This window comes from Anomaloglossus baeobatrachus, chromosome 4 (assembly GCF_048569485.1).
Source record: "Anomaloglossus baeobatrachus isolate aAnoBae1 chromosome 4, aAnoBae1.hap1, whole genome shotgun sequence".
Classification (NCBI taxonomy): Eukaryota; Metazoa; Chordata; class Amphibia; order Anura; family Aromobatidae; genus Anomaloglossus; species Anomaloglossus baeobatrachus.
Window position 1 is genome coordinate 38,557,660 of NC_134356.1, and position 23,162 is coordinate 38,580,821.

At 42.4% G+C, this 23,162-nt stretch overlaps 1 protein-coding gene across 3 annotated transcripts in view; it reads right to left on the reverse strand.

Annotated features, from left to right (window-relative positions):
• Positions 1 to 23,162, reverse strand: part of CCND2 (cyclin D2) — a 379,364-nt gene that overhangs the window by 29,645 nt on the left and 326,557 nt on the right. For 2 of the 3 annotated variants that reach the window (XM_075344258.1, XM_075344257.1), the window contains exon 5: positions 16,817 to 16,968. The exons of the other annotated variant lie outside the window; for it this stretch is intronic. In XM_075344258.1, coding sequence (XP_075200373.1) covers positions 16,817 to 16,968 — 152 coding nt within the window. The remainder of the gene's footprint in view (positions 1 to 16,816; positions 16,969 to 23,162) is intronic. 3 annotated transcript variants of the gene reach the window in all.

Below are 23,162 nucleotides of genomic sequence, written 5' to 3' on the forward strand. Positions count from 1 at the left end.
TTGATCTTTGTCTCATCTGTCCATAGAATACTTTTCCAGAACTGAGCTGGCTTCACGAGGTGTTTTTCAGCAAATTTAACTCTGGCCTGTCTATTTTTGGAATTGATGAATGGTTTGCATCTAGATGTGAACCCTTTGTATTTACTTTCATGGAGTCTTCTCTTTACTGTTGACTTAGAGACAGATACACCTACTTCACTGAGAGTGTTCTGGACTTCAGTTGATGTTGTGAACGGGTTCTTCTTCACCAAGGAAAGTATGCGGCGATCATCCACCACTGTTGTCATCCGTGGACGCCCAGGCCTTTTTGAGTTCCCAAGCTCACCAGTCAATTCCTTTTTTCTCAGAATGTACCCGACTGTTGATTTTGCTACTCCAAGCATGTCTGCTATCTCTCTGATGGATTTTTTCTTTTTTTTCAGCCTCAGGATGTTCTGCTTCACCTCAATTGAGAGTTCCTTAGACCGCATGTTGTCTGGTCACAGCAACAGCTTCCAAATGCAAAACCACACACCTGTAATCAACCCCAGACCTTTTAACTACTTCATTGATTACAGGTTAACGAGGGAGACGCCTTCAGAGTTAATTGCAGCCCTTAGAGTCCCTTGTCCAATTACTTTTGGTCCCTTGAAAAAGAGGAGGCTATGCATTACAGAGCTATGATTCCTAAACCCTTTCTCCGATTTGGATGTGAAAACTCTCATATTGCAGCTGGGAGTGTGCACTTTCAGCCCATATTATATATATAATTGTATTTCTGAACATGTTTTTGTAAACAGCTAAAATAACAAAACTTGTGTCACTGTCCAAATATTTCTGGACCTAACTGTATTGTGCAGTGCATAAAGTTGCAATTAAAAACCATAAAAGTTAAACACCTTCCATTGACTATAACCAATTAGTTATCCCTTAATGCGAACCTGTCATTTACCCAAATTCTATTAACTAGGGTATGTGAGGTTAATCTGCCTAATGCGGTTTTGGCCACCAAGTGGTAATGCCGGCCGCAGGGAGGAAATTAATTTTATTTCTCCTGGCAGCCTCCGGCTTTCAGTCATAGAGGCGCAGCTTCAGTCACCACTCACAACACAGAGTGGAGGCTGTAACCTCAGCCCCAGAACTTACTGACAGCCAACTTTGCAATGCATCAGTGTACAGCCGGCTGTCAGTCAGGCCTGGGCTTGATTTTCTGTATTAAGTGATGACTAAGGCCGCACCTCTATAACTGAAAGCCAGAGGCTGCCAGGAGGAATAAAGTTAATTTCCTCCCAGCAGCCGGACAGCTTTGGAGCAATATTAACCTGCAGATTTAACTGAAAGCCGGAGGCTGCCAGAAGGAATAAAGTTAATTTCCTCCCAGCAACCGGACACCTTTGGAGCAATATTAACCTGCAGATTAACCCCATATAGCGTTTTGGGATGTGACAGGTTCCCTTTTTTTTATTAAAACACCAGGTCATTAGAAAAGGACGTACACGTTGCACTAAAACATCCTGCTACTGTGCAATTTGTGCATTTATTCACATCGGTTAAAAAGTTTTTCCAATTGGTAATAATACTTTTGAAAAGGTAGTTCACAGTTCCGATGTGCGTAACATCTTGCGTTCTGTTCTGTCATGCTCTCCTGCAGAGCCAGTTCTTGCCTGGTCCATCGCGCAGAGCATTTTGCGGTTTGCCTTGAGCTCCAATGGATGGGTTGTTTTTCAGCACTGGGTCCTAGGCTGGTGCTGGGAGGGGCTTACTCAGTTGTTCCTCGTTCCTGGCGATTGCTTTGCTTCATTATGGAGCATGCTTGACAGGAATGTCACCAGTTGTATTTCCTGGTTCCGCAGTAAGTTCTCTTGGCTCCCGTTTGTGTATAGTTATCTGATCTTGGTTTCTTGACCCTGGACTGTAGTTGACTCTGCTCTGCCCGCCCCTCTGACTTTGTCGTTACCTCCTCGCTTCTGACCTCAGACCTTCTCCTGACTAAGTCTCATCCTGCTGTTTGTATCCTACACGTACTCTCCTGGAATCCTGACCCTTAGGGTGGAAACACATCTATGCGAGTAAAATCGGTCCGACTGGGCTGAAAAAAACTCGGCTGATTTTGGTTCACGTTAGGTCCGAGTGCAACACAAGTGCGATGCTTTTTCTGAATAAATTAATGATTTTACTAGCGTGTGTAATGCGTATTTTTTACTATGTCATCTGCCATTCAGCGCTGTTACATGGCCGCTGACAGCAGACACAGACAGAGCCGCACAATCCGAATGAACTCTGGTGATCTTCACCCGACTTCATTGTCATGCTGCGGCTCTGTCTGTGCCGCGTCCTGATTAGCGGTCACCAGTGAAGGGCTCACCGGTGACCACTAATCCCCCGAGTGACTGAAGTTAGCAGCCCTCTCTTATACTCACCGATCCTCGGCGCCGCGTTGCGCTGCACGGTGTTCACACTGCTCCGGCGGCTTTTACTATTTTGAAAAAGCCGGCTGCTCATTAAACAATCTCGTATTCCCTGCTTTCCCCGCCCACAGGCGCCTATGATTGGTTGCAGTGAGACACGCCCCCACGCTGAGTGACAGGTGTCTCACTGCAACCAATCACAGCAGCCGGTGGGCGGGTCTATACTGTGCAGTGAAATAAATAAATAAATAATTTAAAAAAATGGCGTGCGGTCCCCCCCAATTTTAATACCAGCCAGATACCAATTTAATCAGCCCCAAAAAGCCCTCCATGTCCGGCGTAATCCACGGACCTCCAGCGTCGCTTCCAGCTTTGCTGCATGCAGGTGCTCGGAGCTGCAGCAGACACCGCCGCTCCTGTCACCTCCAAGCAGCAACTGAGGTGAGTAGCGCGATCAGCTGAGCTGTCACTGAGGTTACCCGCTGTCACTGGATCCAGCGGTGGCCGCGATTAACCTCAGTGACAGCTCAGCTGATCGCGCTACTCACCTCAGTTGCTGCGTGGAGCTGACAGGAGCGGCGGTGTCTGCTGCAGCTCCGGTCACCTGCATGCAGCAAAGCTGGAAGCGACGCTGGAACATCCAGGATTACGCCGGACATGGAGGGCTTTTTCGGGCTTATTAAATTGGTAATGAGGGAATTTGTTTGTGTTTTTTATTTCTAATAAAGGATTTTTTCGGGTGTGTGTGTTTATTTACTGTAACTTACAGATTAATCATGGAGGGTGTCTCATAGACGCCTGACATGATTAATCTAGGATTTAGTGGCAGCTATGGGCTGCCATTAACTCCTTATTACCCTGATTTGCCAACGCACCAGGGTAAATCGGGAAGAGCCGGGTACAGTCCCAGAACTGTCGCATATAATGTATGCGGCAATTCTGGGCGGCTGCTGACTGATATTGTTAGGCTGGGGGGCTCCCCATAACGTGGAGCTCCCCATCCTGAGAATACCAGTCTTCAGCCGTATGGCTTTATCTGGCTGGTATTAAAATTGGGGGGGACCGCACGCCATTTTTTTTAATTATTTATTTATTTATTTCACTGCACAGTATAGACCCGCCCACCGGCTGCTGTGATTGGGTGCAGTGAGACACCTGTCACTCAGCGTGGAGGCGTGTCTCACTGCAACCAATCATAGGCGCCTGTGGGCGGGGAAAGCAGGGAATACGAAATTGTTTAATGAGCGGCCGGCTTTTTCAAAATAGTGAAAGCCGCCGCAGCAGTGAGAAAGCCGTGCAGCGCCGCGCCGGGGATCGGGGAACAGTGAGTATGAGAGAGGAGGGGAAAATGACCGACAGACTGTGAGAGAGGGACGGAGATAGTGACGGACCGACAGAGAGAATAGAGACCGAGAGGGAGAGACCGACTGACAGAGAATAGTGATTGACAGACATTGTGAGACATCGCTCATTTCCAGTGTTTTAGGAAACATGCGAGAAATGTATTTAGAAAATCGGATGTCACTAGGATGGTGTGAGTGCCGTCCCGTGACATCCGATTATTTACACGCTCCCATAGACTTGCATTGGAGAGACTCGCAGTAGAAACTCGCAAAAAATCGCAGATGAGAGCTGAATCATTCACTAACATGTGTCCGATTCCAATGCGAGATTTTCTTGCATTGCTCTACTGCGAGAAACTCGCAAGTGAGAAGCAGCCCTTACTCTCGTCTCTGCCTGCTCCCTGTGTCCTGTCGTGTCCTCCTGGTTCCTGATCCCGGCTTGTTTGACTACCTCTCCATTCACACTGCACGCAAGTAGTATCCAGCACCACCTAGTGACTAGCATCACACTACTCCACATTGTGTCAAGCATCAAATTATTATTATTTATTATTATCAGAAACGATACTCCAAAGAGCTTCACCCTTTCCTGCTGGTCTCTGGCTCCTGGACTCTATTCAACACACGAGATGAATGGTGGCAACTACGACTTACCAAGAAGTAGAGACCCAACAGGGACCAGATAAGCTTTGGAATGGGAGATCATCTTCATTTTTATCTGCTTGAAAATCTCTCTCACCCTTGTCTGGTACCATGGGGTCAACGTGACCCAATGCAGATTGGTACCACTAGTGAATTTTTTTCTATGGTACCAGACAAGAGTTAAGAGTCCGTCCTTAAATCTAGCTTCTGTGCTAATTGCGTAAGTGTCTGATGTGGAAGTTCTTGAGTACCTCATGGATATGGATGGCTCTCTCCTCCATAGAATTCTCCATATCGGGGCAGAAGGTTTACTTCTGATCAGATGGCGGACATCAAAGACCTCCATTGGCTTTTCACCTGTCAATCATTCCTTCGCTTGTGAGAAAGCCGCGTAATGCGAGCTTTCAAAGAGGGTTTCTTTTCATTGCTGATGAATTGGGGGGATGAGCTGGGGTGAGGGGGAAGGAAAGCGCTGCCTTCATCTCTGGCATTATCGATCTAGGAATGATTTCTATTTTCCAAGACAAAAGGAAACTTATCACTTTTAAATGCCTCCTCTATGGATCTTCTATTGATCCCTCTTATGAAAGGAGATCTACCAAAGTAGACTTTTGTCGCTAAGTGATAAGTCTTTACCAAGGCTTCACTCAAAGTAGAAGAGTCTGATTGTTACAAAATGGGTTTTCTAAACCAGGCCAATACTTGAGAACAAGAAAAAAAATCTGTTTATGAAAAGCAAGATGTTCAGCATGACGGGTCAAAGGTTTACATTTTTGCCTTCAACGCTGGGATCCTTGGTTCAAATTCGACATCTGTATGGCGTTTGATATTGCCCCATATTTTGTCAGTTTCCTCCACACTTCCCAAACACACTGATAGGCCAAAAGGGGTTGTACAGGTTCTTTACAAAAATGACTAAGGGGCCTTCACACTTCAGTCCGATCTCCATTCAGTGATCCCGTCGGGGCTTCTATCCGAACCTTCGGCAAAACGGGTCTCAGATGTCTGCGCCGGCACGGCCATTGACTATAATGGTGCAAATGGAGTCACTGTGCGCTCTGTCATGCACCATTTTCAGGAGTATATGTTTATTGGAGTTAGAGGCGGACACCCAGATGTAGTAGACTGTGTCTGGGTGTCCACCTCCAGTAAGTGTATACGTCCGAAAATGCTGCACGACAGAGCGCACGGTGACTTAGTCTGCACCATTATTGTCAATTGCCCTGTCGGTGCATAATTCCGAAACCCATTTTGTGGGGGGTTTAGACGAAAGTCCCAACAGTGAATTGATACACACGACACTTCTGGGGTAGGGGGGATCAAGTAGGGTCCAAAATCATCTCAACTACATGTTGAAACTTGGCACTCAAGATAAATGTGAATAGTGGTCTTTTATTGAGAAGAACTTGTAGGACCAGCACAAGCACAGACGTTTCGGTCAAAGACCTTCATCAGTGTGCGTTCAGGGGGTCTTCAGAAGGTATAGCAACTGGCGTAGTCAGGTATGACGCGGTGTCCACCGCTGTCTGAGGCATTGGACAGCGCGTCTTACCTAACTACGCCAGTTACTATACCTTCTGAGGACCCCCTACACGCACACTAATGAAGGTCTGTGACCGAATCATCTGTGCTTGTGCTGGTCCTACAAGTTCTTCACAATAAAAGACCACTATTCACATTTATCTTGAGTGCCAAGTTTCTTCACCTCCTCTAGGAAGTCCCAACGGGACCATTGAACGGAGATCGGAAGGCACTGTGAAAGTCCCCTAAGGCAGTTTAACCAAACAAGCACCACTTATCTCTAAGAATTCAGAACCACCTCTCCTCTTCTCCCAGTTGATGAAGTTGTAGCGGTGACATCCCATCTACATCATGTGATTACTGCAGCCAATGACCGGATTCAGCTGTCTTGTGCCATCTTCCAAGGCATCACCCACGAGACCAGTGATTGACTGAAAAGGTCATTGTAGATTGGATGTCACTAGAGATTGATGAGCACAAATGTTTGGGCGCTAGTTACTCGAACAGAGCAGGTCAGAAGCTCTGAAAGGGTTTAACTCGAGTAACAAGTATAATGAAAGTCAATGATTGGGCAGTTTGGCTCTCTATCCACATACAGCCATAAACAGAGTATTTCCAGGGGAGGGAGGGCTTTTTTATGTTTTATACACTGCATCCAAAAATGTTTCAACCCAAATGAGAGCCATTCAGAGACTGCAGGTGGATCTCCCTGAGGTGTCGGTTTCCATCATTCAGTGAAGGGAGCCTGCGCTTTGTGTTTGAGGTTTCATGAACGACACATCCGAGCACCCGTGATACTCAGCCAAGTACCGCGAGTACCTGAGCACCCCAATGCTCAATTGCATACCAAACAGTGGCGAGCACCCTCGCTCTACATTAGATGTCATCACTGCAGACTTCCTCAAAAACCAGCACGGTAAAGGGAATAGGCAACAGTGAAGCTACGTGGACCTTGGTAGGTAAACACCGCTAATTTTGATTTTTTAAAGAATAAGAATCCTTGGCCCCTTATTTTAATGAAACCAAAACAACCCCTTTAATCAGCTTTCTTTAGATGGCCTTACATGAGATAGGTGTTGGTGAAATGAGAGTTTCGCTGACAGATTTTCTTCTAGACTCCTCCAATCGTTCAAGTGTTTTGAATGGGCAGAGAAGTAAATCCAGTGTCCCCCAAAAAGAAAAGAAAAGCATCGGAGGTTAAAATATAAATTACCCGAGTCTTCTCTAACAGGGCCGTATCTTGACTCCCACATACAGAGCAAATGGTCAACTGGTCCTACCAAAATAGTCAGGTTTGACCAACTTTAACCTGTGATTGGTAGAGTTGGTGAGACTAGATTCGCACATCCCAATCGGCCCAAACACTGGTCAGTGGCGGGGGCGAGGATCACCTCTCACCTGCCAGACTCCTTGGCATGGTGTCATATGTGCTTCATGGCGGGCGGTCATGTGGGCTTCTTGCCAGCTTGGCTCATCAAGAAAAGTATTGGATGCAGGCAGATAAAAGGTGGTACTCCAGCTTGTGTGTATTGGTCACAGACCACTACTGTGTTCTTACAGAGTTTTGCACAAACTTCGCTGACTTTCATGGCAGGATTGGACTCTGCAGGTTTCTGACACTCCACCCGATGGTTTCTCTGGTGTCTGGGATCAACACAGGCAGACTCTGGCATCGACCTGCTGTGTGCTGATTCATGGACAGGCTAGCAATAGTTAATCTCTGCTGGTCTACATATTCCTTTAAATCAAATGTTGTGGGGAGGCCTATCACATCTGCTCCCCTCCTATTTATGCTGGTGGAATCCTTCTACCCATGCCAGGTATAGCTTACTCTATATTGGTCAGTAAGATGTGGTTTCCCAGACTGACCGCTGAAAGTTGTGCTTTTTGCTTGGTGCGGTTGTACCCCAGATGTTTTGTAATTCCTTCCTGCTCTGGTTTACTTCCTGAATCTTTTATTGTGTGTGTGTGTGTGTGTGTGTGTGTGTGTGTGTGTGTGTGTGTGTGTGTGTGTGTGTGTGTGTGTGTGTGTGTGTGTGTGTGCGCGCGCACGCCACAGCGTTTTGGTTTTCCCTTGTTTGTCTTTATCTCTGGATTTAACGACTTTAACACACTCCTGTCCCATCCCTCCCTGGTGTGAGGTGGAATTAGATCAAGACTGGTCAGGAGCAGGTCAAGGAAGGAGACTCAGGCCTCTCCACCATTAGGAGTATCTCTGAAGTTAGGGATAGTATAGGGTCCTCTTGCCTGTCTTTATATGTGGTTTTAGCACACACCTGTCCCGTCCCTCCCTGAGGTGAAGGGAAAGGGAATTAAATCAGGACTGGTTAGGAGCACGGCCAGGAAGGAGACTCAGGCCTCTCCACTATTAGGAATGTCCTTGAAGTTAGGGATAGTTTAGGGTCCTCTTGCCTGTCTTTATCTGTGGTTTCAGCACACTCCTGTCCCATCCCTCCCTGGGGTGAGGGGGGGGGGTAGATCAGGACTGGTCAGGGGCAGGGACAGGAAGGAAGGAGACTCAGGCCTCCCCATCATTAGGAGTATTCCTGAAGTTAGATAAATAGGAAAGATTCAGCTCACCCCTGGTCGCACCTCCGACGCACGGAAACACCCTGACCCGGGTGGGAAATCACATGAGGAGTTAAAAAACAATATCCAGCGTCTCCAGGAGGATTAGATTTAATATTAAATAAAGACTTCATTTTATAAGTAGTATCCATCAACACGCAGCAAAATACAGAGGCAGATGGAAGAGAGGAGCTTTTTCCTACGTGTTTCGACCTATGCAGGTCTTAGTCATGGCATTCCATGACTAAGACCTGCATAGGTCGAAACGCATAGGAAAAAGCTCCTCTCTTCCATCTGCCTCTGTATTTTGCTGCGTGTTGATGGATACTACTTTTAATATTAAATAAAGACTTCATTTTATATCTAATCCTCCTGGAGACGCTGGATATTGTTTCTTAACTCCTCATATTCCTGAAGTTAGGCATAGTATAGTGTCCTCTTTATACTGTTTTTATCTGTGGGTTTTAGCACACTCCTGTCCTATCCCTCCCTGGGGTGAGGGTGAATTAGATCAGAACTGGGTAGGAGAAGGGACAGGAAGAGGACTCAGGCATCTTTACTATTAGGAGTATCCCTGAAGTTAGGGATGGCATAGGATCAGCTAGCTTGAGGGATAGCTTTGGAGCCCCGATTCTTCAAGTCATCGTGACATGTGTCTGATGGAATGGAACATACAAAATAATTCTCACATTCTAGTGAATGCCAACTTTTTTTGCACAATGCATATATAGCCGCATAGTTTGTAAAACTGAAAAGTCAGAAGTCCATCCAATTTGACCTAAAATTGATCCTGAGGAAGACAAAAACCCTCGAGACAAAAGTCAATGTTAAACATCTAAGGAAAGAATATGTCTTCTCGACTCCAAATATGGCAATCGGAATAAATCCGACCCATCTCCAGTAATCTATGCAACGATAGAACGTGAACAGAAATAGGATGACTTTTCCATAATAGGAAAAAAAAATATGTATCATCCAAAAACATGTATAAATATAGTTGGGGTGGGTCAACGTGCCCTGCTCGAATATTTTTACATGGCCTTGAACAACCAGAAGGAAGGAGATGGACCCCGAAGTATAACATAGACAATCCGGAGATCATCGGACGCATTCCTTTGGAGTTAGGTGATGTAACATGCAATTATTTATCTATCTTTCCGTCCGGGATATCCATCAGAAGATCGCGCTCTCAGGCTGCCAAATCCTTCTTGTTGAGATAATTTCTTTTATTTGCTCAAGTCGACAGCCTTTTATAGAAACAGCGCGAATAAAAGCAAAAAGGAGTCAGCTTAGGTCAAGGTGAATTTATTGCCCAAAACAGCATTTCTTATTCCCCCTCCAAAAAACAAAAAAAAGAGAAACACATTTCATGAATCCATCTTGAAACTAAAGTCAATTAACAAGTTAATAATAATAATAAAAATAAAAGCCAACGACTTTAACACTGAACAGATAAGACCTTTCCCACATGTAATAGTCAAAAAAAACCACACGCCGATCGAAGGTCTTCTCCACCATAAGAAATCTCACGTACGTTCTACAAAAGTTCATTAATTTAACTCTACACTTTCTATCGTTCCCTGACCACTTAAATTGTCACAACTTCGTGTTTTATTTTTTTTTTCGTTTTTTTTTTTTTGTTTTGTTTTTCGAAACTTCTTACAAATTTTATAAAGTACAAAGTGAGAGAACGTTGACTTGATATGGCATCACACTGGATTAAAGCGACGAGGAAAATGAGACAGTTGTGCAGAGTGATTGAGGTACTCGGTGAAAATAAATTAAACAAAAAACATCCACTTGCCAATAGGTGGGGGGAGAAATGTGGGGGGTGGAGAGGGAGTGTTTACGGCTTCGAGGACATGTATTAAAAATGAAGGGGATAGAAAAATAAAAAAAAAATTTAGGGCCAGCAGCATCACCTTTATCATAACATTTGGTAAGAATATTATTGGAGAATTGACCGTTGGGTTGACAAAAACGCCTAAGTCATAAAGGGGTGGGGATGCGCTGATCACAATGATCCTTACAGAAGTCAAAGGAAGAGTCTTGGAAAAACTGATAAGTCAAGAGATCATCTTGATGGGTGAGGGAGGAGGTGACAAATTTAATAACCCCAACAAGAGGATCATTGGGTTAGCCAACATCCACTCATAGCTTCACTAAACATAAGTTGTATACCCTTTATATAACTGTCCAAAGAGCTAACCCCCAATGTACACTCATTTTGGTTGAGCATGCATGTGTTCTGAATGGGTAAAAAGGGAGTGAACTAAAGGATTGGACATGTTGAAATTAACAGCCTGATCCTTCTTTCCTCCGTAAAATGGGTGGTCAATCCTGATGGAAAAAGCATGTCCAATCCTCTTTTTTTTTTAAGCTCCAACAGCCTGATCCTTCTCACCTCCATAAGTTGGGAGGTCAGTCCTGGTAGGGAAAAGAAAAAAAAAAAAAGGATTGGACATGTTGAAATCCAACATCCTGATCTATCTCTCCTCCGCAAGATGGGAGGTCAATCCTGATGAAAAAAAGGATTGGACATGTTGAAATCCAACAGCCTGATACATCTCTCCTCCGCAAGATGGGAGGTCAATCCTGATGAAAAAAAGGATTGGACATGTTGAAATCCAACAGCCTGATCCATCTCTCCTCCGTAAAATGGGAGGTTAATCCTGATGGATTTCAACATGTACAATCCTTTTTTTAATCAGGATTGACCTCCCATTTTACGGAGGAGAGAAGGATCAGGCTGTTGGATTTCAACATGTCCAATCCTTTTTTTTCCAACAGCCTGATCCTTCTCTCCTCCGTAAGATGGGAGGTCAGTCCTGATGAAAAAAACTAAACTATCTAAGCCAGCTTAACTTTAGGGTCAAATGGGATTTTGATTTTTTTTTTAAATTTTTAAATAAAAATCACTTTTTCCTTTGGACTACTTCTAATTATTTTCAATAATGCTCACTGTAAAGGCTAGAAATTCCACTTGCCTGATCATGGCCAATTATTTTTTATCTAAAGCCAAAAAGATCAACTACCTCCTACTCCCCACGATCTCATTTTAACATCTACCCCCGCCCTCCCCACCCAAAAACTCCACAAACGGGGGATCACGAAGCTTATGGCAAATGACATGTAGCTTATGGCAAATGACACGTGGCTTTAATGTGCTTTGGACAGTAGTTGCCATTACTTTGTACAAATTTAAAAATTAACAAATACATCAACTTTGGAAACAGACAGAGAAGGGAACTCGTGCACAAACAGAAAAATAAAAATGTCCTCCATTCCTGTCCTGTAAATAAACCCATAATGGGCATTGGCAGCCTGGAATTTTGGCATTTTGCTGCCATTGAGTTACGATGTAGATTTGTTTCCCTCTGACTGCTGTTCACACATCATTTTCATAGATTAAGCTTTGGAATTTCTATAGATTAGGATTACTCCAGTTACAAATCAAAGTTGCCATGAAGAAAACACTTACAAAAAATACCATCGGCCATATTCGTTTTGTTTTTTTTTTACTTTGTACATTTACACCATACGATTTACATGACTCTTGCTGGAATTATTATTTTTTATTCTTTCTTTCTTTCTCTCCATTTCAAGCAGCAATACATTAATAGCAGTCATATATCAGCCCTCGAACAGCACATTTCAGGAGGTCAGGCTTTGGCAAACTTTAAAGTGTACCCATTTAATACCCACAGTGGAGGTCGCCGTTTTGCTTTTAGGGGGGCAGAATAACATTTTTTGCTTTTTTCATGAAATTGGAACCTAATACATAGCGATTCCTTCATAACGGCCCTCTTCAACACCACTATGTGTATACAACAGATAACGTTTTCATGAAATACTAAAAAAAAAAAAAATACAAAAAAAAAATCAAATTTTTCAAAAATTTTAAATTAATCATGTTTACACAATTACCACAAAAAGTCTATAATGTTCTAAATTAGGCTATGGCCACCCGAAGCCCTCCCCAGCTACGGTTGTTTGTAGTTCGCCATCAGCCGATAAGGCACGGGTACCCTTACTTGTGTCCTAAATACAGTTTTTCTTCTACCTAAAAATAGTTAATAGGTCACAGACACAAAAACAAAATTTAAGATAAAAAAAAAAAAATCCTTATTCCTATTGGCTTAAAGCCAATACACAAGGTTTTTGTGCTGGTGAAATTAACAGAAAAGATTAAATTACCTTATAAAGTCTCTTTCATGTTAATTAGCAAAAATCAAGAAAGGACACATGTTCCGTATCACTTTAGGTAAACACCCTTTAAATCCCAGATCATGGTGTATCTATATTTTGCCCCTATATGACTTTTAAACAGCCATGAAATTGTGATACATTTCAGGTTACAATAGACCAAGTGGGAAAGGTGATGTACAAAAGTGATTTACCCCACACCCTTTAAGAGTCCAAGGCTTTTTTTTTCTATTTAAATACCTCGAAACTCCATATTTACCCTCCTCTAGAGTTCACATAGCAAGATTGGATCTGGGTTGATTAGCAGCTGTTTAATAGCTACATACTCGTGTATATAACTACATTTCTTCCAATCCAGAAATGCACAAGATGCAATGTAACTGTCCATTTTTACACAAAAAAAAAAAAATGAAAAGAAAGAAATATTAAAAAAAAAAATCAATCACTACTGTAAATTTTTTTCTAACTGACGCTATGCTCACCAAAGCGGATTGTGAAATGCGATACATATCCATAAGAGCGTGAGATTGGAGTATCTTCATGCCTTTATATAAATGGTATGCCTTTCCCTTAACTCCTAAAAACTAGAATATTTTTTTTTCCTTTCTTCCTAAATACTCTAATGACCATCTTATACTGAACACTGGACCCGCAACAATGGTAGAAGCAGAAAATAAATTGAATAAGAAAATAAATAAAAAAAATTCTGGAAAGCATATGCCGCTTCTCAATCCTTTTATCTTTCTTCCCCACAGGCTGCGTTTCTCAGAGATCAGCAGTTACATGGGCCGAAAACTCTCAAAATGATTTAAAGGGACTCCCCGTGTATCTAGTACCTATAAAGAGGACCCGTCACTTGCCTTAAATATCTATTTTTTATTACTTTGTGTAATTGCCGCTGTTCTCCTGAATCCAGCGATGTTTTTCTTTCGTTCCTACGCCTCTCGGTTCATGAGATATGGCCCTTTCTTCCCTGCATCTAAATCTACTCTTATTAGACAAGTGGGGGTGTGTCTTCAAGAACACGCCCCAGGAAAGGAGTTTAACCACCCCCATTTGGCTAAGAGACTAAATTTATATCCAGGGAATATGGGGCCATATCTTGGGAACGGAGAGGCGCACAAAAAAAATAAAAATATCGCCGGATTCAGGAGAACAGCGGCTTTCTCACCGGGTAAAGAAAACTACATATTTATGGCAAGCAATGGGTCCTGTTTAACTTCCAAGTTGTGGGGTGTCACACACACAACAAAATAAGATCGGACCCGATCTATACTGCACATTTGGATGGATAGGGAACATGCTGCAATGAATTTTGGGGCCTCGTAGCTCAGCAATACAACAAGTTCTTGTTTTTTTGGAACATTATAGTTTCAGCCCTTACAAGGGGCTCAGAATTTAGCAGCAGATTTCTATGGCTCGTTCCAATTAGTCTTGGCTTAGGTGACTATCGGAGCATTAGGAGTCATTACTCTCATTTTTGTTCTTCAATCCAGGTCATAGGATCCCCTTCGTGATCATTGCAGCATGTTCATCCGTAACGACTGGTCAAGGCGGCCATATTCATTCTCTAAAATCCAGGATTGGGAATTGTATAAATTCCACTGTCCCCTAGTAATCTGACAAGCCAAAAAGCGAATGAAACGTCAAGCGCCAACACAGATCCCTGCTGGATTTGCACCATTGCACTAGGCTCCCAGAGGAAAAAAACTGTAAAATGTGAGGTATTGTGAGAGCAGGAACCATTTTGTATCCAGTAAACCTGAGGTAAGTCTACCATATTTAGTGGGTGTGATCAGATTGTTAAGACAGTCATTAAGAAGCAGTCTACGGAAGAAAGAAAAAAAAAATAATAAAAACAAGGAAAAAACCTAAAAAAAAATTCTAGAAAAAAAAAAGGGCATTTCCAGTAATAAAAAAAAAATCCTCCACTTAACCATCTACTTACTTCAGGATTGGAAAATTTTAAGCAGTAAAATAATATATTATAAAAATGTTTATAAAATAGCAGCACACTCAGTGAAACAATACAGCCAAGTACTGTTAATGTGAATAAGAATGAAAACAAAATCATAGCTCCTTAGCAGCGCAAAAAAAAAAAAATTAAAATAAAAAGAAATATATATATTTATTCACTTACTCCTCATAAAATCGCCAACATCATGGAATATCCCCATTTAATTGTCTTTACTTTTAATAAAAAATTAAAATTGCAAATATTTTAAGCAACAGCTCAACAAATGTGTCTCCTGTGTCATACAATTGTGCAAAAAAAAAAAAAAAAGTTGCAACAGCATAAAAAACAAAAATTGCCGAATCGCTGGAGCAACTATATTGAAGGAGAAAAAAAAAATAAATTCAAGTACAACGGTATGTATTAATTAGGCAACAAAATATCTAGATGTCTACCGTTTGTTGCAAAAAAATAAAATAAAAAATATTTAAAAAAAAAAAAAAAGTTTAGCGTGATGGATTGAGTCCTTTTTGGCTCAAGGAAATAGACAACCGAAGGGTTGGACATCCTTCGGGGTCATGGTTTTCTTTTTTCTGTATGTGTTCGGAATGTAGTTTTAAGGAATGTCATCCAAGGCAGGTGTCGAAAAAAATCCAGCAACACCGTAATATACCATAATTTCGGCAGTGGTGCATGGCGCAGGCTTAAAAAAGGATGTCACGTGGTCGGCACAATTTTCGTAAACCATCCCATTAATCCCTTAGGAACAATTTTCAAAGTGCTTTTACGAATGAAATGGTTTACAATAGTGCTAATGGCAGACCCAACCATATTATCCACTAGTAAAAACCAAAAATGCGTGGGAACGTTTTTTTTTTTTTATTTTATGAAATTATCTACCAACTTTTAGTAACAGAAAATAGGATGTCTGTTCCCCGAAAAAATATCTAGAAATAGTTGGACTAGCCGGGTAATGTCACAAATATTTTTCGTGGTACATTTTGTAATTGCATTCCACTTTTTACAGAGCTAAAACTTTTATTGGGGGCTGTTAAAATTAGAAAAAAAAATTTGGGCGGTATTTTTTCTTCTTTAGCTTACCGGGACTATTTGGTTGGGAAATATAAAATCATGGATTTTCTGGTTTACATGCCTTGTACCATATTGATTTAGAGTGAGTTCTAGCAAGTTATTTTGGAACCTTGCTGAAAAGTGTGTGCGGGTTGGTTGAAGGACATGACTTAGAGGGGCAAAAATTTCACCAAAATATTGGAAGAAACTAAGCCAACCAATAAGTGGAATAAAGTTTGACAAAAATGTCTAAAAAGCGCCACATTTCGAGACTGTCTAGTCTAAAGTTTACCCTGTCTAAATATTAGACAGGATTAGTAAAATCGGCCCCATTCTTTTGCAGTTCTAGGTCACAGCTGGCTAAAAGTCAGCCTCCTTCTGTCACCAGTCATGCCTGTAATGAACACTTGTTTGGGAAAAAAAGAAAAAAATACAATAAAATTAGGGAAAAAAATAAAATAAAAAATAAAAAAAATACACCTGCCTCAGGCTTGCAAAAATAAAGCATTTTTTTCATTTTTCGGTAGCAGCTACCATAGACAGCAAAAGTAAACAGAACTAAATAGGAGATTCAGAAAGCACCTCTCTTTAGGTTTAAAAAATAAAAAAAGTTCAAAACTAACCCCCGATCCCAAATAATCATCCAAAAATAGGCTTTCAGTCTCTTTAGGGATCGCACTTTCAGTTGCCCTCTCGAATCCATTAGTCTTTTGCTTTGCAATCTACATATGAAAACCACATACATGGCGCCCACGTCCTCCCGACATCTATCGAGAGGCGTAAGCGACTACAAATATAAAAAGTTTACCTACGTTTCATCCCACCGATGAAGGCTTACAATTTCTCAAGCTACGTTTTATGCTTATATAAAAGCACTTAAAATTTAACAATGTATAATAAAAAGAAACAGCAATTATCAAATATATTGTGGGATTCCCTTCTAAAAAGGACATCACAGGCACCGAAAACAATCATTTTTTTTTCTTTTTTTATGTATTTAAAATAGTTTTTAAATATTTTTTTATCTAAGTGGGACAGCATGTATAAACAGGTTTGTTCTAGAAAATACAGAACAAAATAAAGGAAAAACAAAAAGACTCTCTTTCCACGGCAGAACTCCTCACAGGTTGATGTCCCGCACATCTGTAGGGGTGCTGGCCTGGTCCAGTTCGTCCACAGACTTAACGGCGCTTCTTTGTTGGGTCGGCGGTCTGTTTTGTCTAAGGCTGCTTACTAGCACGGACTCGATCTGTTCTTGACAAGCTTTAAGGCAATCCTGGGAAATAAGAAAAAAAAATAAAAATGTACAAATGATAAAAAAAAAAAAAAAAAAAAAAAAGGAAAAACATTCTATCTATACCATAAAGAAATGACAGTACATATGGTCAACTTTTAGAAACACAAGCTCTAAATTAAACAAAAATAAATAAAAACAAATATAAGCACCGCTCTTTTGTATAATCCACACCTCTTGCCAAACCCCCTGAAAAAGGGCAGAACCTGATGATGCAACATTAATTTGAGGCAAAAAACATTCAGGAAGCACTGCTTATTGGAAGGCTTCACCACCACCGAGGAGACCTGCCAACTCTTATTGGAATTCAGAAGGCTTTCCTCTTCCACAAGACCCTCCAGATTTTATCCCCAGAGAACCTTCCCCTCTCCCGAGAACCTTCCCCCTCTCCCGAGAACCTTCCCCCTCTCCCGAGAGCCACCAACTCTCCCGAGAGCCACCAACTCAACCGAGAGCCACCAACTCAACCGAGAGCCACCAACTCAACCGAGAGCCACCAACTCAACCGAGAGCCACCAACTCAACCGAGAGCCACCAACTCAACCGAGAGCCACCAACTCAACCGAGAGCCACCAACTCAACCGAGAGCCACCAACTCAACCGAGAGCCACCAACTCTCCCGAGAGCCACCAACTCTCCCGAGAGCCACCAACTCTCCCGAGAGCCACCAACTCTCCCGAGAGCCACCAACTCTCCCGAGAGCCTCCCTCCAGAGAAAAAAGAGTTGAGAATGCCATGGAAAAGTTTTTTCCTTTTTACCCTCACTTTTTAGAGAATGCCGAAGACTTCACATTGTAGCCAGGCTTATTCTGTAAATAGGTCTTTGAATGCCTGGATTATGGCACTCCATTAGAGATTAGCAAAAAAAAAAAAATATCCTGATCCAGTGTCCCCTTTGGTACTGCGTGGCAGCCAGAGCAGAGCAGTGCGAACATCCTCCGCCAGTACTCGAATACCATCATTCTTGGTGCCTCTTGCAATTACTAGGCCCCCTTATGATGTTCCTTAAGGTCTACTGCCAATCTTTTTGCTCATCTCTAGTTTCCATATACCATTATGATGGAGGAAGCTCAGATTTTGTAAAACCGCATGGGTCAGGGTGTTATATTCATGGTATAAGTACTGAAATACTGTTGATGTCTGAAATCTGCTTGACCCAGTAATTGTGGTGGTCAGTTAATGTACTACGCGAGTCTCACCAATTCAATAAGGCCAATAGGGGTTACCGTCATAGGAACTGGCTAGAGGTAGAGCTGGCCATTAAACATTGGGTAACTGTTGGCTGAACAACTGCTGAACCACAATCTTTCCCGACTGCCCTATAAACAGGAATGCTCGGCCAAGCGCTCCCATGTCCTGTACCAGACGACCAAAAAGATGAGCCGTTGAGACCTCAATGTCTGACCCTTCTCGCCCAACATTTGTTGGGGGGGGGGTGGAGAGTCAAAGTTGGCAACAGTTCACCAAAAGATCATGAGCAGACAATATTTTTTATGGACACCTTGTCCATAAGAAATCATTATGAGTGATACACGTCTAGAGCCCATCATTCTGATACGAAGACATCAACTGCATTCACTGTAAACTGATGATCATTACAGTCAAAATAATCTGAAGAAGTTTCTTCAGCTTCAAAATCACGGAAGCCTTAATTTCTTTTTTTACGGAAATGGAAAAAAAGTGCCCTATTTTTAAGGAACAGTCCTGAAATTTCTGGACGGTTGGCAACCAAGAGAAAAGTCGGGAAGCCTCCATACACATTACATGATTGGCTTAACCCATAGAAATCGGCAACGTCGACCACATTTTATCCAGTGTTTATTGGGGTATCAACATTGTATTGGCGTTAAAAATGTGATTTCAGAGACTAACTGCAGTAAGGACTTACAAAACTTTTAGGGATATCTTAAGATGATGATCAAATGGTTTATTTTATGGCTCAATACTTAACATTAAAAGGGGTTGTCCTCTACTTGGGCAACCCCTTCTAAATCCCTATGTTTCCCTGCAGTAAGGACCTATAAAACTTTTAGTTTGTTTTTTGGCTCACAACTTAACATTAAAGGGGTTGGTCAACACCTTCTCAATTCTATCTAGTAAAATAATACATCCGGTGATGGCGCTGTTCCAGCAATGTTGGCACTGGCTCTCCCAAAGATCACAGGATATTGTTGGCGCTCACTTTACTATCTCCTCTTTTGGATTTAATTTACATCCGGAGGATTTGAGAGCTGTGAATCCACTCACTTTCTTGGCAGATGATAGTGAAAACAGGGTTAATTGACCGCAGGGATTGCGTGACAAAATAATGTCATGCCATCCCTGGGAGAGCCAGTGGCGACATTGCTGGAAAAGGATGAGCGTATCGGGCTTATTATTTTACTGGGGGAAACATATGGTTTGAGAAGAAAACACCTTAAAAAAAAGGAGTTGTCTGGTATTTAAAAATAAAAAAAACAACTTTTTGTTTTACAGACATGACTGGTATTGCAGCGTAGACTCATTATGAGAAAGTGAAGAATTGCAATACCAGACTCATCCTATGAACAGTAGTGGCGCTACAGCTGAAAAAAGTGAAAAATAAAAAGGTAGACCATACATACGACTAACTTTATGTAACCCGCCACCTTTCCAACCGCGCCGGATATATACGCGAATCCGCGGCGACATTTATTGCAGCTCTTCCATGCTTGGCCATCGCTGGAAACTGAATCGGAGGCCTTTAAACCCATCTACACGCCAACATCTAAAGCAAATAATCAGTAGATTTAAGATAAATCAGGCTGTTTAGGAAGGGAAGTAGAACAATGGCGCGTAATCCCTGCAGCGTCCAGTTATCGTGGATCCATAGAACGGGGGATTAGGTATTGTGCGCCTGACAAAATACTTGATATTCTATTGAGACTTGGTATAAATCGGTCTCTTCCTGCGGAATCCTCTCATCTTTCCTAAGGACGGAGCAGTCATTAGACCTCACGTCCGCCATGTTCACAATCCAATTCCATTTTGCACCTAGTGAACCTAATTATGCGAAGACAAAAACTCCCGGGGCTTTTCCGATCCTCTTTTTTTCCCCCAATAAAATACTTAAACAATAAGCAATTGTTTTAAAAATGTCACTTCTAGAAATCCACTTTCTCCCCCCCCCCCCCCCCCCCCCCCCCCCCCCGACTTCTGGGATTACCTGGGTTCTAGCGATGCCCTGAAGGCGATCTGTGCCTTAGGGGCATGCGGGGAGCTGAAAGAGTTAAGAATCTGACATGTTTTGCATCAACTTTCATGGTACAAGATAAATGAGATTCCAGAGATTCTTCAGCATTATTTGCAACTAGAATGGATCTTGTGAACTAGCGTGGGAACGGTGCTGTGTGCACAGCTCCCCAGACTGCTAGTTTAACAAAGATTAGGCCATGGAAAACTCTGAAAAACCTGCTCCTTTCTCCTGGATGGAGGATAAACACTTTAATATCAGATCTTAAAAAATAAAAAAAAAATATAAAAAAAAAAATAAATGCAAAAAAAATCTCCCAAGTTATTGTTGGTAAAACAAGTTTTTGTTTAATATTTTAATTGTTAATTTTTATATTTAGGGTTTAGCCTTTTTTTTTTTTTATCATATTTGTATGTGAAGTATAGTTCTTTGCGAACAAAAATGTGTATATTTTTAATTAAAAAAATAATGTTATGACACTTTAATATATTCTTTATTTCGTTTTAATTTTTTTAATTTTATCTGCATTTAAATTATATGAATTATTTTTGAATCGTGTTTACTATAGGAGTTTAAATAATTTGTCGATTGTGAATGCTTGTGCCCGTACTGACGAAGTGGCAAAATGGTTGTGACCTGGGGCAACTGTAAAATGAGAATTAAAATAACTTAAAAAGCTAGTTAAAAAAAATAAATAAAATTAATTATATATGTAAAATTATAATATATAAAAATATTATAAAAAATATATATCTCACACAATAATATAAAATATATATTTTATAATAATAATTAATAAATGTATTATTATTAGTTTGCTGACTGCTTACGGCCTCAACGCTCCCCGGTTGGTGGCTGCCGACTCTCCCCGGTTGCTGCGCCGCTCCCGACTTGACTGCTGCCTCGCCACTCCCACGTTGACGGCTGCCTCGCAGGTCCCCGGTTGGCGGCTGCCGACTCTCCCCGGTTGCTGCGCCGCTCCCCGTTGACTGCTGCCTCGCAGCTCCCCGGTTGGCGCGCCGCTCCAGTGTTGACGGCTGCCTCGCCGCTCGCCGCTTGTGACGGCTGCCTCGCCGCTCCCCGCTTGTGACGGCTGCCTCGCCGCTCCCCGCTTGTGACGGCTGCCTCGCCGCTCCCCGCTTGTGACGGCTGCCTCGCCGCTCCCCGCTTGTGACGGCTGCCTCGCCGCTCCCCGCTTGTGACGGCTGCCTCGCCGCTCCCCGCTTGTGACGGCTGCCTCGCCGCTCCCCGCTTGTGACGGCTGCCTCGCCGCTCCCCGCTTGTGACGGCTGCCTCACCGCTCCTGAAATCAGAGCTCTGGATTCCTTGAAGGAGCAGATGTCCAAATGCTTGGCCTCTGCTCCATTCATTGTCAATGGGACTGCCTGAAATAACCAAGTACAGTGCCTCATTTTCTCCAGCAGTCCTATAGGCAAAGCGGAGGTCAAGCACGTGCACCCATCAAAGACACGGCAGTAGAGCCCATTTCCCATGTTCTAAAAACCCCTTCTCAGGATCGCTGGATGGGTCCCTATCAAATTAATTTGGGGGAGGGGCAATAAACTTTTAAAGGGGGCCATACCCAAATGGTCATCAAAACCACAATCAACAGAAGACCTACAATATGTATAAATAATGAGACTCCTCTCAGGAGCTGCCGCACTGGCACCCCAGGGATAATAGGACCCAAGACCAGGCACAAGGGGGTGCCATGTGCTTGGGGGGATACTGTTTTCCCCCCCCCCCCCACTCATTTTTTGCCAATGTTCTAAATACATTCTAAATTGTGTGTGTGATAATAAGAATTGAGACCCATCAGAAATAATTCAACATATTAGTCACAATTTTTCGAATGTGTCACAATTTTGGTAAATTGTTAAAGGCATGACAAATTTTCTGTGGTGAGCCAAAAAAAATCACTTTCCATAAGGAATTTTTCCGGCTAGGAAGACGGGAAACAGTCAGCATGAGCTGTGTTGGAATTTTTAATTGCCAACGTACACAGTTTATTATCGCGGTTCCCATTTGACGGAGGCCTCGGTCCTGCCACACACACATTAATCAGCCGGCTTAGCCGTGCCCACCAGCTGACTTGTAGCACATCCAGCACCGGTGGCTCATACCGTAAATGCCATTCCTCAATGACTTATTTCCTTGTGAAATGCCAGTGGTTTTATTATTTTTTTTTTTACGTGTTTTATGTGGTTGTGGCCTGATCTACATTTTTTAAGGCTAAAAACATGCGAGTCTAAAACAAGCACACTCTCTGAACACCGAGCAGGCCGAGAAAAATGTTCTATTTTTCTAGAACCATATTCCAACTCTGGATTAAAGGGGCTGTCCAGTTTAGAAAATCCATTTTATAATACCCCATGGGGTGGATGGTAGGGGTCTCTTTATGCCAGAGGTTCATAGATCAGCCAAAGCAGAGTGTGGTGCTTTTGTTGGAGACCCCACCTTGTTCATGCATTATATGGACAGCCTATTTGTTTATATGTTTATATTTTTTTAATTTTTAAGAGGTCCTGGGTCAAACGTCTCCAGATTTATTTTTTTTTCCTGCTGCTTCCCCTGAAGATTGTTTTTTTGTTTTTAATACGCCATATAATGCTGTAGATCTGGTCCTTTTTACTTAGTGTTAGCTTATGGTCTTTATAGGGTTGCTTGGGGGGCATGTCTTTAAGCTGCTTTGCATAAATACTGGACACATCCTCTTGTAAAACCATAAAAAGGGCCCATATCTATGGAACCAGATGACAGATTTATTATATATAGACACAGAGACACACACACACCGAGCGACAGACAGACACACCGAGCGACAGACAGACACACCGAGCGACAGACAGACACACCGAGCGACAGACAGACACACCGAGCGACCGACAGACACACACACAGACAGACACACAGACAGAGACACACACACACAGACAGAGACACACACACACAGACAGAGACACAC